General features: G+C 37.8%; 1 protein-coding gene across 1 annotated transcript; it reads left to right on the top strand.

Moving 5' to 3' along the window:
• The first annotated feature begins 2,853 nt into the window (after positions 1 to 2,853).
• oscp1b (organic solute carrier partner 1b) lies at positions 2,854 to 10,443 on the top strand. The gene is made up of 10 exons (XM_067600930.1): positions 2,854 to 3,105; positions 5,117 to 5,271; positions 6,587 to 6,754; positions 7,687 to 7,767; positions 7,878 to 7,981; positions 8,539 to 8,667; positions 9,139 to 9,208; positions 9,336 to 9,475; positions 9,571 to 9,634; positions 9,969 to 10,443. The coding sequence occupies exons 1-10, from the start codon at positions 2,994 to 2,996 to the stop codon at positions 10,086 to 10,088; spliced, it is 1,143 nt and encodes a 380-aa protein (XP_067457031.1). The 5' UTR covers positions 2,854 to 2,993; the 3' UTR covers positions 10,089 to 10,443.
• Positions 10,444 to 13,161: the final 2,718 nt, after the last annotated feature.

Raw genomic sequence — 13,161 nt, 5'->3', positions numbered from 1 at the left:
CTGCTATACAGCAAATAAGTACGGAGAAAACTGCTGCTTGGGTTGTGTGCCAGGAGGCATAACAGCAATGAGGACTCACATGAGACTGACCTATGGTATTCAGGTATGTTATATTTCTCTCACATCTCGGGAGGTCACATAGAGGAAGTCTGACTTGTTTTCAGTATCTTTTGAAATACAGAGATTTCATAAACACAGGGAAGCTTGGGTTTTCCTTGTAATTGAGAAGCCTGAGCTGTAGCACATTTCTTCAGAGAAGGTTAGCATGTTCTGTGTTGTGATTTTGTCGCAATAATTTCACCACAGGGGACAGTATGCAACGACGCCTTGATGACATTTTTCTGCGGACTTTGTGAGGTGTGCAGAATGGCACGAGAAATCCGCATCAGGAATGGAGAAGTTTCATCATAACAGCCCTAAAGGATTCTGACCCACTATGTGTCTTTTTCACATAGTGATTACCCCTTCCATTCTTCCTTTTTTCTTGATCAAATAATTTGTTTATTGCTTTTAGGAAACTTAGCTAACAACAAAGACAGAGAAACTTATGCAATTCAGAATGTATTAAATGTAATCTTTTCTGTAGCCTTGTATTGTATGTATACCTGTGTGAATAAAATTAATTTTAAATGAATTGATTTGTTCGCTCAAAATCACTCACAAAAACATCTATTTCATTTAAGCATGGACCATTTCGTACAATATTATCAATAAAAAATACATTTTTTTTTTCATTTACTTTTTAATGTTGGTTTTATAACAATTTAGTAATGAACAACATGGAGCTCTGACAGAAAATGTAGATTATTTTTGCAGCTATATTGCAGTGCTAACCTCTAAACCAGTGGCTCTCAACCTTCTTGACTTGTCGCCTCTAAAAAATAATGTGTACTTGAGACCCTTTATCACAGGTTATGGTCTTAGTGTGGACATAAATTGTGAGCATTTCAATCAATGACTGATTTTCCTTCTTGGATTGCTTAGTGTTAAGTATTAGAGGCTTGAAGAGACGAACGTATTGAGTATTTCACAAGAACACAAGCAAAATCATTAAAATACACATTATTTTGTGTAATAAAAGTATCTGATGACCCCTAGGTTGGGAGCCACTGCTCTAAACTAATAATTTTGCAAGTGTCTTTTGTGACATGATGAAATGCAATGAACAAATTAATTGAGTTTGTATTTTTACTTTTTATCTGTTGTAATATTCAAGTCATTTATTATTCAATTGCATTTGCACTTTGGTGGGTGCACAAAGTCAGTTTTATATGATTCACACTGTGGTCATATTGAAAGTTTCACATCCATCTGACCCCTTCCCTTCCTGGAGACTCTCATAGCCCCGCCCCTGTGAAAATGAGGTGTTGTGCTTTTACTCATGCTCGTACCACTGAGGTTCTATGGAGAGTAATAAGGCTCAAAATGAACTCTAGCAGCAATTTTTATCTGTTATATAATACTTTAGAAGTGAAAGGCAAGTTTCATGCCTGTCTATTTATATGTTGAAATGAGGTAACAATCCTGAGGTTTTCCTTTTTTTTGCAATGTTTTGATAGTGGTTCAAATATTATCCAACTATACAGCCAAATATTTTTTATTTTATCAGTAAATTATTCTCTAAAATGTTCATGGGTGGTTTGTGAGAGGATGTTTTCCTTTTGAATATTGTGGACCACTATGAATACTGACTTGTTCTTTATGGTTTGGAGCAATTATGCTTATTCACATAACTGTGATTTTATAGATTAAATATGTGATCATTTCCAAGAGGCACAATGCCTCATTGCACTGGTCATATTTCTTTCTTTTTTCTTTTTTTTTCACTTTACTGTAGTATGTTGTAGTTTTAGAAATGCAATTGCATGATTTGGCCACAAGAGAGCTCTTTTGTCCACTTGAGTTCAGTTGTTTATGTGAAACTATATCTGATGGATCTCTATTCTGACAAGTACACTTTCACTCCACTTTACTGAGAAGGCCGGGGAAGAAACTGTAGATTGAAAATCTCCCCAGAAGTTTTTAGGTTTCATTTTTGTCTTCAAACCACTTTCAACAACATCCAACAACAACGAGGACTGTCAGATACTGACCCCCTGTGTTCAATGAGAAAGGAGGTTCACACCTCTATCAAATTGACAATGTGAACAGGTGACCTGTTTCCCCACAACAGGATTAAATCAATTTAAGACTTTGTTTAAACTTTAAATATTTGCATCTATGAAAAAAACGTTTACCCAACAAAATGTAATTGTTTACCTGGAAATCCAAGTTTTTCTCCTTTGTAAGTACTCAGGATTTAATTTACATTTAGAGGATGCACAAATATAGCCTCTGAAATTAAAGCCAGATTCACGCTGGAAGAAAATTAAAACATCTTCTTGCAAAGCACCCAAGAAAAATTTTAGAAAACGATTTAATTATGAAAAAAAACAATAGTTTGTTGGCCCAACAAACACATCAAAACACTGCCACAAACATAGGTTTTATCCTCATTGTTAACATATAACTAGTCATGCATGAAATTGACTTTCACTTCTCAAATATAACATTTAACAGATTAAAAATAGGTTTTGTTTTGTTTCGTTTTGATTCTTCTCCTGTGCCTTTATGGTTTATGGTCTCTCTGTCCTTTGTGGTTTTGTTCGACTGTTTGTTTGTGTGATGGTTTTCCTGTATTCGTGTATTCTTCATGTTTGTGGTGTATTTCAATATTTGGCCAGTAAAGTTGGGGGGGAAGCATAGAGCTCGGGGGCGAGCTTTTTTCTCAACGCGCGCTCCCTCCGCCGTTTCACGGGGCGGGGCTATACGACACAAGACCCACTGACGCACGGAGCTCTGATTGGCTGTTCACTTCGTGGCCTGGCAACCAGAAGAGGCTTTGGCAACTAGACAGACCCCCTTTCATCAAGCATTCGAGCTAGTTTAAAGGCTAGCCACAATCGCTAGCTGCCTATATTTTCCAGAGAGATTTAAACCATCCAGATACCACCATGTCTTCAAAGACTCTGCCTCTGCTTTTCATCAATCTCGGTGGAGAAATGCTGTACATCCTAGACCAGCGGCTTCGAGCTCAGAATATCCCTCCTGTCAAATCTGAGAAAGGTAACAGCTAAAGCTAACAACACAAATGTCACCCTGCAGTGAAACGTAGTTAAACGTTACACTGTAGTAAAAACACATCCAGTTCAGTCGGTTACTGGTTGTTGGACTGATAGTTTCGTTAATTCAGAGAAGCTAATATAAAGAAAAATCAGCTGGTTCACTTTTGTTATTCCACATATTTTGCTAAAATAATAATTCACGTAGATTAGTTAAGAATTGTCTACAAAATACCATAATATGTGGCCTGACTTCCACAAATTTAGACTGGATGCTACAAATCCACATAGTCTATATCCGATAATGTATGTATCATTTTAGCATAAGAAATGATATTATGTAAGGTTTTGAGATGCCATTAAAGGATAGGTTCACAGTTTTTCAAGTATGTCTTAAAACAACAGTCAGGTTCCCATATGAACACTGAGAGAGGTTTCCTCTCTGTAATCATTCCTCCTGTTCACGGTGACTGTTCAAAGAACCTCTTCAAAAGCAGTTTCAATGTAAGTGATGGAAAATCCACAGTGTGTCCACACAGTCATTTTGTGCAAAAATGCATTCAAAAGTTTATCTGGAGCTTATATGAGGATTCAGAAGTCTGAGTTAGTCATATCAAATGGATATCTGCCACATTTACAGTCTTTTTAGCATTAAATTCCCTCTTTGTGTTTCCTCGGACAATGTTTCCCTGTTGAGCTGCGGTGAAGTATAATAACAAAAAGAGGAACTCTGTCACTACTTTATTTGGACAACTGAAGCCTCATATCAGTTTCAAATAAACTTTTAAATACATTTTTGCCCAGAAGGAGGCTTGTGGATTTTGGCCCCCATCACTTACATTGTAAGTGCATTATGACAGGATCATGGCCAGTATGAACAGGAGGAATGATTATGGCAAGAAAAACATGTTTCAGTGTTTAGTTGAGCACCTGACTATTGTTTTAAGACAGACTTGAAAAAATGTGAATGCATCCTTTAACACAAGCTGGTTGTTAGAACATCATTTCATTTGTCTGTCTCATTTTAATTCATAAAGTCTCCATTATCGCTGGCTGGACAGAGGATGACAGAAAGAGAGGTATTATTGCAGAAGCTACAGTATAATCAATGGTGCATAGTAGCTCTTTGCTCTGCTTTATCTAGACCAAACCAATGCGCTGGATAAACTAGAGGACTTGATAAACAAACAACAGAGTCCAGATAAGATCTCATATGCACAGATCAGCTCTCAAATGCTGTACTGAGGTTGGCTCTGCACACAGGTGCATCATGCACTGTAAGTGGCCGGGTCTCTCGAGTGCTTAGCTCCTGGCCACAGACTTCATTAGTTATAAAAGCCTAATTTGTACAGTCGCTTAAACAATGTAGGGAGACATTTTTTAAAACGTGATCACTGAATATAACGAAATTTGAGCCTCAAATAAAAGAGCATTCCCACGTGCCAAGCAGGCCTGTAGCCAGAACATAGAATTTGCTCTTACCTTATGGAGCAAGAACCTCATCTGGGGTGACCACAGTGTCTCTCTGTTTCTGCTCTGAGAACTTGCATTTTTCACGGCTCCTTTTGTTGCCTGAACTTTGGCTCGCTTATGGGTAAGTGTCACTAAAGCTCCTGCAACTCAAAATGTTAAGATACAGTAGTTGATTTGTATTGCCTGTGCGCCATGAAATGATTGTAAAATGTTTGGGAAAAGGTGATGTCAGCCCAAAGGTTTGACTGTCTGTGATCATTTCTGTCAATTTCTGTTGAAATTGACAGAAATCAGGATGAGAGAAAATGAAAAAAATTATGATAGGGGCTCATATCCCCAAATTTTTCTGCCTGGCTACGGGCCTGCTACCAAGTAGGATACATGGCTGATGGTTCTCCATGCTGCTGCTTTGTTAGGGCCTTTGGGATAGGCTTCAGGTTTTGCCCAGCAGATAGAAAGCTCATCTGCTTGCTATTCAGCTGACAGTAAGTACGCATGCATATCCTCATTTAACTTCTCTGTTGTACTGTTTGCCTGACTAGTTATGAATGACATCATCACCACCATGTTCAACAAAAAGTTCCTGGAGGAGCTTTTCAAGCTACAGGAGCTTTACTCCAAGAAGGCCCTGCGGACTGTGTTCGACAGGCTGGCCCATGCCTCCATAATGAGACTCAATCAAGCTAGCATGGACAAGGTAGAGTGATCATGCATGCAGATGTAGTTGACAGCTATATGCTGTTCTGTAACATGTACATGATGAGATGTCATTTGCTGTTTTGTTCTTTTTATGCCTCAGCGCCATTGACCGCCGTGGCCAGAGGCATTATGTTTTCGAGTTGTCCGTCCATCCGTCCCATTCTCGTGAATGCAATATCTCAGGAAAGCCTGGAGGGAATTTCATTACATCTCCCAAAACACATTTTTGGCTATAACTCAATAATTCATATGCTAATTATGATAAAGTTTAACACAAATGTCTAATAGGATAAAATGATGAAGTGATGACATTTTATATCAAAAGGTCAAAGGTCATCTTCCATGTGACATCATAATGTTCTGCAAAAACACTTTTCTGGCCGTTATTCAACACCATAACTCAGGCGTAGAAGGGGAGATTGTGACCATATTTTACATTTGGTCGGATACTGAATTGGTGACACTAATCTTGGGTGCCCACCTTGAAACTGTGGTGATGTTTTAGCATTTGTAGCTTCTGTGCATATTGTTATCCCAAGGTACTTGTATGAGTCCACCCTCTTCACTTCCTCTTCCTGGATGACAGCCAGGACAGGGGGCCTCCTGTTCCTCTGCTAGTCCACCACAAGCTCATTGGTTTTGCTGATATAGAGCTTCAGGTGATTATCATTGCACCATGTGATGAAGCTTTCTATCAGTACTCTGTACTGTAAAAATAGTCTCTAAGTGATGACGGTGTGTTTCTCACTGGAAATTATTCACTGGAATCAAACAGGTCAATATAGTGATAACTTCCACTTCGCCAAAAAATACACTTAATACCTTTTTATTAGTTTCCCTGAAAGTCTTCACTACAAATATAATATGATGGATGTAAACTGCAACTTGACTGGTTGGCAGAGGCATACAACCGTAAGGCAATATTTCTAGTTTTCTTCTAATTTGAATTTTCACTTCTATACCCAAACTTTATCCACATATTTATCACATTTTTCATCAACAGCAGAGTTATGTCATTTTGTCTTAGAGCATTTTCAGGACATACACTAGATTAGTATTTTAAGGTCAAGCATGCTTTGGATTTACATTAGATAAATCTACACATCAATCAATACTTTATATTCATATAACAAGTGCGTAACAAGCATATCATGTTATTTTGTTGCATTCAAGCATTCACTACAACTGTAATATCTAGTTTAATGTTTTTTTTATGTGGCTCTCTCTGCTGTTTTATTATACAACAAAAGCATGAATTTATTTTGATGGATGAGGCGATGAAGTCATGCATGCATGTGTGTCCCTTTTCACAGCTCTACGACTTGATGACCATGGCTTTCAAGTACCAGGTGCTTCTCTGCCCTCGGCCCAAGGACATCCTTCTGGTCTCCTTCAACCACATGGACGCAATCAAGGACTTTGTGAAAAACTCTCCCTGCATTCTGAGCCAGATTGATGACACGTACCGAAAGCTCATAGAGGTGAGTTAACTGCATTCACATTTGTTATGAATAGTAGTGAAAAGCAACATTACATGTGGCTTGTTGTTGTTTCCTGCAGCTTGTTGCAACATCATGCAACATAGCATCTTTTTTTTGAGTTTTTTTGGCTGAATGTGAACTAGGTCAACTGCAAAAAGATGCAGAATGCAAAAAGGATCTCAAACGTATCTAACTATATTAAGAAGAGAGGGAAACAACTTAAAATGTAAAAATAGTGATGTTTTTATTAGAGTTTACTCATGTATAGTCAGCTGTGGAGTATGATCTGGCTTCACGTTCACTTCGCTGGTGATACATTGTGAATCATTGCTTTTCCTCAGGCAAGATTTAAGAATGAAGTGCAACTTGAATAGCCAATAATAGGACACGCATGTCAATGTTGAGTGTCACAATCATATGACCGAAAATAGTATAGGGGTCAATATGTCAGACCGGTGAAAATAAGCAAAAGAAAACCATCCAGCCTAACTACATACTGACTACAAAGCCAACAGAGTTCAGTAGAAACATTTTATTTGACAGTTACTTATTTAAAACACAAGGAGAAACTGTGAAGTCAAGTGTTCATGTGAATATACAGCACAGCCGATTTCACTCAAGTGATCAATGATGCAAGTCATACAGTATGTGGTTATACGCGGGAACATTTAAAACCAATTAGATTATTACATATATTGAGCTATGACTGCATAGGTTGGGTGAAGTGTCAAAAGCAGTTATTTTATCATTTGCTTGTTATTATATGATTGTACTGGGCTGAAAGGGATAATGCTGTAAAGTAAATAAAATGTATACATCAATAAATAATAATAATAATCTGTTTTTATATTAAAATTCAGTTTCAGTGTTTATTATTTACCCATTTATTATTCAATGCTGGTTTAATCTAATTTGTAATGTATATTTTTTAGATGTACACACCTTTATCTAATGGTGAATTCCAGCTGATTAGACAAACTCTTCTTATCTTCTTCCAAGACATGCATATAAGGGTAAGTCCATTCATTTGGAGAACTTTATGCACTCTTACAGATTTGGATTGATGGAAAGTATTTGAAAAACCTTAATTAGAGAATATTCCCCTTTTTTTCCTCTATGCCAGGTGTCTATTTTCCTCAAGGACAAAGTGCAGAACTCCAACGGCCGCTTTGTACTTCCCACTAGTGGTCCAGTGCCCCATGGAACACAAATCCCTGGCTTGATAAGGTACCACAGCATACAGCTGTTATCCTTCAGACCCAAATAATCTTCACACTGAAGAATGATGGACTTAACTGAGACTAAGATTAAACAAATGGTTTGGATAGTAAAATGTACCTTTGGTCCCTCTAATGATCTTTAATGTTTGCTTTTTTCCCTTTCATATACTGTAGTCTATTTGCTGATCTTAAACCGAAACCGTAATCTCAAGTTAAGTCAGCCTGCCTGCAGCTAATTGCATTACAGAGGTTTTGTAGAACAAGCATTTGGATTCTAAGTTTAGATGAGTTGTACTTATAGCTTGGATTAAATTACTTAAAGGCTCTTTGTGCACAGTGCAACATTTACTACAACAAGGGAACAAGAGCTCACATGCAAAACATCTGAGCTTCAACGGTGTTTAAATATTAAATGAAACCCACAGAACCTACAGAACAGCCCTACAACAAAGAACTTCTTTTATCATGAGCAACAGAAATTCAAAAGAGATTACTGTGTATAAACAAGGTATTCAGAGCTTACATGTCCATAATATTGTGTGTTTTTGTATCTGATAATTCCAGGATGTTTAGCTGTACCGGTGAGGAGGTGAGCAGGCTGCAGTTCAATAATGGAGGAAACTATACTGCTGCTCTACGGGAAGGATCTTTTGAGAGTTTTGGAGACAGGGTCACCAAACTAGGCACAAACATGTAAGACTTTCAAAATATGTACATGACCATGACTCGGTGATATTTATGCTATGACATCAAGTTAAAAGATTCTCTGTCAAGATGCCCCGTGGTTTAGGGGTTAAAATGCTGACCATGAACTACAGTGTCCCCAGTTTGGGTCCATTACTGTATCTCCGTCTCCCTCGTTTCCTGCCATCTCTCTACTATGGGTGTAATAAAGGCATAAACTATCCAAAATATAATGAAATTCTATCCCACTCACAGACGCGCTTCGCAGCTCATCCATTCCTAGACATTTGAACCTCTGTGGTGATATGTCAAATAATTTCATGTGATAGTTTACATTGTAACCCAACATCTACTGACACATTGCAGAAAAACAATATAAATAAAGTATTTCTGCTACTTGTGCAGGTCATCTTTGGGACTGTGTTGCATAGACATACTGTAAGCGTTCATTCTCTTTGTCTTTTTTATCTTGACTTTCAGGTACAGTGTGAGCCGCCCAGTGGAAACCCATATGTCAGGAACCTCTAAAAACTCTGCTCAACACACTAAGGTGAAACAGGTTCGCTGTTAGCACTGTAAACATTAATGACTTTTTTATTTTTTTAGTACACAATATTTCTTGAACTTCATGCATACAAATAAAAGTAACTCCAGTAAACAAGGTGTTGTCTCAACAGGTCAATGCTGCTCCCAACCCTCTAGCCAAAGAGGAGCTGAATCTGTTAGCCAGATTAATGGGAGGGTTAGAAGTTCAGAAATCAGGAAACGCAGACAGTGGCTTCCGGATCAACCTCTTTGCTACTGATGAGGAGGAAGAGTGGGTACCTTTTGTGTGTGTGAAGAGTGAAGAAAATAAAATTACTCACTTATTTTTATTAAAAACTAACATTCTCCTCTTCTTCTTTCTCTCAGAGAGGCATTAATATCAAGACCAGATGAGCTTTCATATGGAGTCATAAAGATCCAAGCAACAAAGGTAAAGCTTATTTATCTGTCCACTCTCTTTGAGTGATACCCAGTTAATAAGAAAGAGCTGGAGGCCATCATTTGTGTAATGAAAATCTAAATATTGCTTGCTTGCTATTGCTTTAATGACAAAAAATAACTGATTGTACATCTGTCATCCAACCTCTCACTACCAGTAGCCTGTCTTTTACGCTTGATAAGCGACCCCAGTGATTTGACCCAAATGTTGTTTATCTCATTATACCGTCAATTATCATAGATGCGAGGCTTTGCCATTCTAACAGGATTTACTGTAATGAGGTATAAGTCTGATCACTCTGGCACTGGATAACACTGTCTTTCAGGACCAACAGGCTAATGCTGAGCTAGCCAAAATCATGGGGGAGTTCACAGAGTCTGGAGATCAATCTCCCAGCGCCAGCAGCAAAGGAGACGACCTACTGGCCATGATGGACGGCCTGTGACATGGTCACCCTGACAGAAATACCCAGGGGGTGGGACACAATGCATCGTCAACAGTCCGTTCTACTGTAGACTAGTCTGCTGCCTGCACCTGCAAATAAACTGCGGTAACCTCACATGCAGCCAGAAAGCCTTGTCTTTGGGTGCTTTTTAAATGCAGATGTATGCAGGTGTTTTTCAGTTGATGAAATGCCTGCAAATTTGCATAGTTAACAACAAAGGATGTGTGGGGAGCCAAGCTTTGAGATGTAATACACAGTAATAGTTTGCTGTAAACTGAGAAGAGGTAAGGTGCAATGAGATATACAGTAGGCTTATATCAGTGTGTTGAATAATTCGTATGTGATAATGGCAAAACATCTGTATAATGTCAAGATGTTGCAATTTTACACATTTGACTCAGTCTGTGCTGCTGTTTCACAGGTCATTTGTCTTAGATTTTAATAATACATCACAGTTTTAGATGATTTTCAGGTTTATAGTCCACAATTCCATGTTTGTTTATTAAACACTGTGAGGAGGGAGTTTGTTAACTTTGTCTGTATTCTAATGAACAAATGATTAAATGATACTGTGGGGGAATCAGCGGAAACCCAAGTGCTCTTTCTAATGTGATTCGGATTCCTTCAAATCTTTATTTTCATAAGAAATGTGTTCATCTTGCATCACACTGTACTACCTTAATACTGTATGAGTAATGACTTGTAACACAAAGAGGATGTTATGGACATTTTCCACTACTCTGTTATGTCTCTGAATGTTGAGCTATGGCCCAGAAATGTGCTCATTGACGAGTACCTGATTATTTTAGAGAGTAATGCAATATGAGTAATTGTTATATGTAAATATGTTTATGAAATACTTTATTTATTCAAATGTATAATTTTCTGTGTATAGGGAAGTGCATATTGCTGCAGTTGTAAAATTGTTGAATGTGCAATGTTGAATTTTTAATAGTTGAATAAAATAAAAAAAATAAAAACTTATGTTTTTATAAATATTATTGTGGGAACTGTATTATCTGAGTAGTGATGCAATGTAGTGTAAATAATGGCATGCACTGTGTAACAGCTTGTTGTAGTTGAAAAGATGTGACAGTAGGGGGAGCTGTCAGACCTTTGCTAAACACTGTATTGTACTATATGAGGTCTGTCCAAACTGACTTACCCAAACATTGCTACAGTGCTGTTTGTTATTCACTTCAGGCTTAATGTCTTCTCTTTTTCACCGTCCTGGGGAGTGTTGGGTTTATTATTTCTTGAAATATTTGCATATTCAACCACCAAACTAGAAACATTAAAAGTGATATGCTTCAATTTAATCCATAATTCGAGTCCCCTCCCCCAGAATAGACCCACGATGAGAACTGCTATAGCAACAGTTATCTGTACCCAAGATATTTGTGTGCAGTCTGCCTGCAGACGAGTCAAAGTGAGACTGTGGTAGTCTGCACTCCCCCAGTCAACCACACTCACACACACACATGAATATGGTGCATACCATGCAGGCAAAACATGCTGAGACATTTCTCTGAATTGATCCGGGGGAGGAGGATTCTGGTGAGGTCTTCCCAATAATCTTGGCAAAGGAGAGACAAGAAACACTACATGCCCTGAGGATACAACCTACCTGAAAAACAAACAGAAACCAGAGCTTACCTCAGTCACCCTACAAGACTGCAGCGAGCTCACTAAAAGACAATTTCACCATAAAGGTTTGCAAATTGCTCATATATTTCATTGCCAGGATAATCCTTCACAAAAAACGTAAAGGTCTCTAACATAACAAATAACTATATTTATAGAGTAGTGCTCTTTCCCTTATGAAGTTAAAAAGTGCTATAAAGGGAAGTCTTGCACTGCTGCTTCTATCAGGACTAGAGGCAATATTACAAAATATGAACATACATAGGGCTGGGCATTGTGGACATAATCAAATATCACAACATTTAGACCAAATACCTCAATATCGACATTGCGACAGCATTGTAGGGATGACTATTGGTGCTTTCACAAATATTCACACAATGAGATTTTTGATAAATAATCATCAGCAATGTAGATATAATGATTAAGTGGGTAAAGGCAAATAATATAACAACTAAAGCAGTCTGGTAAGTTCAGGAAATTACACAATTTTACTGTCATTCAGCCTTTAAAACTAGGAAAAGCAACACTTGTGCCATATCAGAATATTATGATATCCAAAATCTAAGATGATATCTAGTCTCACATCACAATATTGATATAATATTGATATATTGCACCGCCCTGAATGTACAAACAATAAGGTCTTTAAAGTCCAGTCAAACTAAGTTTCCATAAACAGGCCTAAAGAGCCTCTAAAACATGTTTCGCTCACAGACCCCGCGTCTTGAGTCATGATTCAGTTTCCTCTTTAAAAACTGTGGGCAGGACACAGGCTGACGAGTGTTTAATGTGGCTTGGAGCATATGCGCTGCTGAGTCAAAGCAGGAAGACTAGTGCAACTTAAATAAGCCTCTGCCATTTAGATTGCCCTCTCTACGTCTGTCACACCTGCCCACTAGTTTGAAACTGGTAGCTGTGGGTGGAATTTAAGATTAATAAGGGAGTCTAAATTGGGAACTTAGGTGGGCTTTTAAATGTCAATGTCATTCAAAACTGAACTGCTGAGTAACTGAGGAAGAAATTGACTTTTCAATGAGCTGAATTGAGGGTAGTGTGTTAGTAATGAAACCTTGGTTACTCAACACAGGCAGAACTGGACCAGAAACTTGATGGGAGGTTTCTCAAATTTTGAAAATATTATGATAATATCAGATGCAGTGCTGACTGACTGACAGTTTTGCTGAGGCATACCTGGATGAACTGTAATATGTGCCTCAAGAACAATTGACACAGTTATGTGAAGAAATTTAACTAAACGTCAAGGATCTCTATGTGCACAGTAACTTTCTGGTGCATTACTATATAAACAGGTTTTGTGGTTTTCCTGGGGAGAAAGAGGCATTGTTTATTATGTCATTTTATGTTTATGTGTTTATATGTATACCATATGTTGACAATATATATACTATAAACATTACAAATATTT

Source organism: Thunnus thynnus, chromosome 10 (genome assembly GCF_963924715.1).
Source record: "Thunnus thynnus chromosome 10, fThuThy2.1, whole genome shotgun sequence".
Classification (NCBI taxonomy): domain Eukaryota; kingdom Metazoa; phylum Chordata; class Actinopteri; order Scombriformes; family Scombridae; genus Thunnus; species Thunnus thynnus.
This window is presented reverse-complemented; position numbering and strand designations above follow the sequence as displayed.

Bases quoted from the DNA above. Each gene is read 5' to 3' on its own strand.
- oscp1b (XM_067600930.1), top strand. From the start codon at position 2,994: ATGTCTTCAAAGACTCTGCCTCTGCTTTTCATCAATCTCGGTGGAGAA. The intron at 5,272-6,586 runs GTAGAGTGATCA...CCCTTTTCACAG, and splicing joins ATCAAGCTAGCATGGACAAG to CTCTACGACTTGATGACCAT. The intron at 6,755-7,686 runs GTGAGTTAACTG...TATATTTTTTAG, and splicing joins CGTACCGAAAGCTCATAGAG to ATGTACACACCTTTATCTAA.